The sequence below is a fragment of the Thecamonas trahens genome, assembly GCF_000142905.1.
Source record: "Thecamonas trahens ATCC 50062 unplaced genomic scaffold supercont1.49, whole genome shotgun sequence".
In the NCBI taxonomy this organism is placed as follows: Eukaryota; order Apusomonadida; family Apusomonadidae; genus Thecamonas; species Thecamonas trahens.
Window position 1 is genome coordinate 140,843 of NW_013657631.1, and position 3,132 is coordinate 143,974.

At 62.0% G+C, this 3,132-nt stretch overlaps 3 protein-coding genes across 3 annotated transcripts in view; 2 read left to right on the forward strand and 1 right to left on the reverse strand.

The window, feature by feature from the left end:
* Positions 1-116: 116 nt before the first annotated feature.
* Positions 117-1,250, forward strand: AMSG_08889 (uncharacterized protein; the record flags this gene model as incomplete). Its single annotated transcript, XM_013898975.1, has 3 exons — positions 117-233; positions 700-864; positions 888-1,250. 3 exons carry the CDS (start codon positions 117-119, stop codon positions 1,248-1,250), a joined length of 645 nt encoding a protein of 214 aa, XP_013754429.1.
* A 31-nt stretch (positions 1,251-1,281) lies between these two features.
* Positions 1,282-2,241, reverse strand: AMSG_08890 (uncharacterized protein; the record flags this gene model as incomplete). The annotated part of the gene is made up of 1 exon (XM_013898976.1): positions 1,282-2,241. The coding sequence occupies one exon, from the start codon at positions 2,239-2,241 to the stop codon at positions 1,282-1,284; it is 960 nt and encodes a 319-aa protein (XP_013754430.1).
* A 545-nt stretch (positions 2,242-2,786) lies between these two features.
* Positions 2,787-3,132, forward strand: part of AMSG_08891 (uncharacterized protein) — a 4,095-nt gene continuing 3,749 nt past the window's right edge. Inside the window, exon 1 of the mRNA XM_013898977.1 lies at positions 2,787-2,939. Within this exon, the coding sequence (XP_013754431.1) occupies positions 2,812-2,939 (128 nt within the window). The 5' untranslated portion in view covers positions 2,787-2,811. The remainder of the gene's footprint in view (positions 2,940-3,132) is intronic.

The following is a 3,132-nucleotide window of genomic DNA, read 5'->3' on the forward strand; positions in this document are numbered from 1 at the left end:
CCCCCCCCCCCCCCCCCACCCTCCCCACTCACCTTCCCACTCCCTCATCACCCCCCCCCCCCCCCCCCCCCATCCACACCACGCCACCTGACTCTCTCTCGCACCTGAAAAAGAAGATGATCAAGTTCGTTGCTGCCCTGCTCCTCGCTGCCGCCCTTGCAGCCACCTGCAGTGCCGGACATGCGGAGAACGTGCCGGATTGGCCCACGGGCTTCTCCACCACATACTACTACGTACGTTACTTGATGCGGAAGGGGAAGGAGGGCATGTGTGGAATGGAAGCAGTCTGCCAAGGTCAGGCTACCTCCGCTGGTGCTGTCGGTCACACAACGTCTTGGCACGCCCCATCGCTAATGGCCATGGCCCGCGCTCACTCATGCAAGTACGACACACACACTCACTCACACACGCTCTCATGTCTGGGGATGTTTGCTCTGGATTCTCGATGGGTACACATGGGCTCTTGCGATGGATCGGTGTGGATGGCTCGGCTCCATCTGGTCGGATACAATCGGTCTCTGCGCGGTTGGCCCCGCATGTGTTCTCGCACGTGTGGGTCGCCCTGGTGGATCGACATGGCATCGCCTCTGACACCCTCGGTCTCGGCTGGATCGACCCCGGATGCATGCGCGCACGTGGGGGGACTCCCCATCTCTCACCCTCGCCTCGCTCTGCTGACCATGCTGGTTGCGTGTGCAGGTTGTGGAGGACTCGACCACGGGCAAGAACGAGACGACCGAGGCCGAGATGTTCTACTCGTACACTGATGAACTCAAGGGCTGGGTCTGGGCCATGCAGGAGGACGTTGGAGCTTGCCGCGCCTACGCCGTTGCCGAGGGCAAGAACGAGACTCAGGCGTGCGTCGTCCAGTTTGCCACCGACTCAAGGTCTACATGATGCTGCCCGAGTCGGACCTCTGCTGCGAGATCGCTCCGGTTGGCCCGGTCTTCCCCTCGTGGGTCGCCAACTTTACGTACGAAACGACCGTGCCGTACGGTTCGGAGGAGAAGGCTGATGTCTTTGAGTTCCAGGCCAACCAGCTCAACTTCTACCTCATGCTCGCCGACTCGCACGACATCACCGACTCGCTTGGTTTTGGCATTATCAAGCCGTTCTTCGGCTTCTTCTTTGAGCAGGGCACGTTTGAGGTCGCTCCACAGCCGCCGCAGTACTTTGCGCCGCAACCGATGTGCGCCTCCGCCACCTCGTGCTCGTCCTCGGTCTCGAGCTCGCTCGCTGCCTTCCTCTAGTTACCGTGGTAAACGCCGTGGCTCTTTTGGCTCACTCGACCGAAGTCACTGCAGCCACAAACTTGTCACCAACACGGATCTTGACAGGCTCGCCGACCTTTAGCGGCAGCGTCGACTGCCCGGACCGCAGCCGCGCCAAGCCTACCACTGCGTGGGTCACCGGCAGCGCGCCGTCAAGGTGCAGCGCCGTCGTCGCCGCCGCCGCCAGGCCACCAAACGACATGATTGGCTCCACCACAAGCTCAGAGTACAACGGGTCGCCGTCAATCTTGACCAGCGCCCGCCGCGCAGGCTCTCCGTTGCCATCGATGCCGGCGACGTCGTCTAGCAGCGCCGCAGCCGCCTCCGCCAACGCAGCCTCGCCGGCTGTGTGCGGCTTGTATGCGGCTCCCGGAATGTACACTGCCTCGCCCGACGGCACGGTCAAATCGTAACCATCAAGCTCAGCGTCATCAGCCATTGCTGCTGCCGCCGCTGCTGCCGGCGTGTACACCTTGCCGCTCGCTGCGTCGACCCAGACCACCGTCTCCAGCTCGTCGTCGGTCGAGACGTCGCCGACGTACACCTTTTCCGGCACAACCGCATCATGAAAGTAGACACCTGCCGGGCGGATGGAGCCGTCATCAATGACTCTGTCCGACAGCACGTACTCGTCGCGGTTGGCGTCAGTGATCTCGACCTCGTGGCCGGCATCGTCGACCCAAACCATGGTCGTTTCGTACGATGAATCGTCACCCAACAGCCGCGCCACCTCATCGCTGCTCATGGAGAAAATCTCAATCTCAACCTCACTCTCCTCATCGGCAGCAGCCTCATCGGCCATCCACCGGGCGAGCTCGGCCACGAGGGCCGCAGCGTGCGACGCCGACCTGGCCTCAAACGGAAGGACCTCGCCGCCATCGACAACAATGACAAACACAGCAGCCTTTCGCGCATGTGACAGTCTCGGATACTCTTTAGGCAGCAGGCGCGGACTCGCTTCGATGCCCATAATAGCCGCAGCAGGCAGGAGCAGCTGGCCAACCTTGGCCGGGCCGCCTCGCTCTCCTCCTCGAGGCACTTCAAAGACAACCCACTCGCCAGCAAACTCACTCCGTCGCCCACGCCGCACCTCATACTCGCAAGCCATTTGCCCTTGCCTACCTCCCACCACCACCAATCAAGTTGCGGCCACGTCGAGTCGAGTCGGGTTGGTCGCACGTTCAATGGCTATAGATAGGTCGAGCAACACGGGTAGTCTCGAGTCGGACGGGGAGGGGGGGGGGGGTCCCCCCGCCTCCCGGCATACCGATGCGCTAAGACCGGTATTTCCAGATCTGTGTCTCATCTGTAACGATCAGATGAGAATGGATGATGAAACATAAGGTCATATGTCTACCCTAATGCTTCCTTGTGTTGGGCAAGGAGTGGTGCGGTTGCGGTGGAGGGAGATTGTTGGTCATGTGGTGAATTGGAGGATGACTCGAATGATGGCAGGGAGGGGACGCAGCAGAACCAACAGCAGCAGCAGGACACCGACCACCACCACTACCACCTCTCCTCCTCTCCCTCCTTGTCCCCCATGCTCGGACAAGCTGCCGAGGGCGATACTGCCCCGCAGGCTGCTGCTACTACTACCGACACTCCAGCAACCTCTATCCCTCCCCCTCCTACCTCTTCTGCATCTACCACTCCCGCAACACCCTCTCCGTACGTTCCTCTCCCTCTGTTCCCCCCCCCCCCCTTCCCCTCCCGTGGCCGCTGGCCCTGCCACGAAACCCGCTCACTTTGACCAAAGAACCCATCCCCCTGCCACCCTGCCACCCTTTACCACCCCCTTCCCCCCCTCCCTCCCTCCCCCCCTTCCCCCCCTTCCCCCCCCTGTGCCCTACATTCCCGAAAC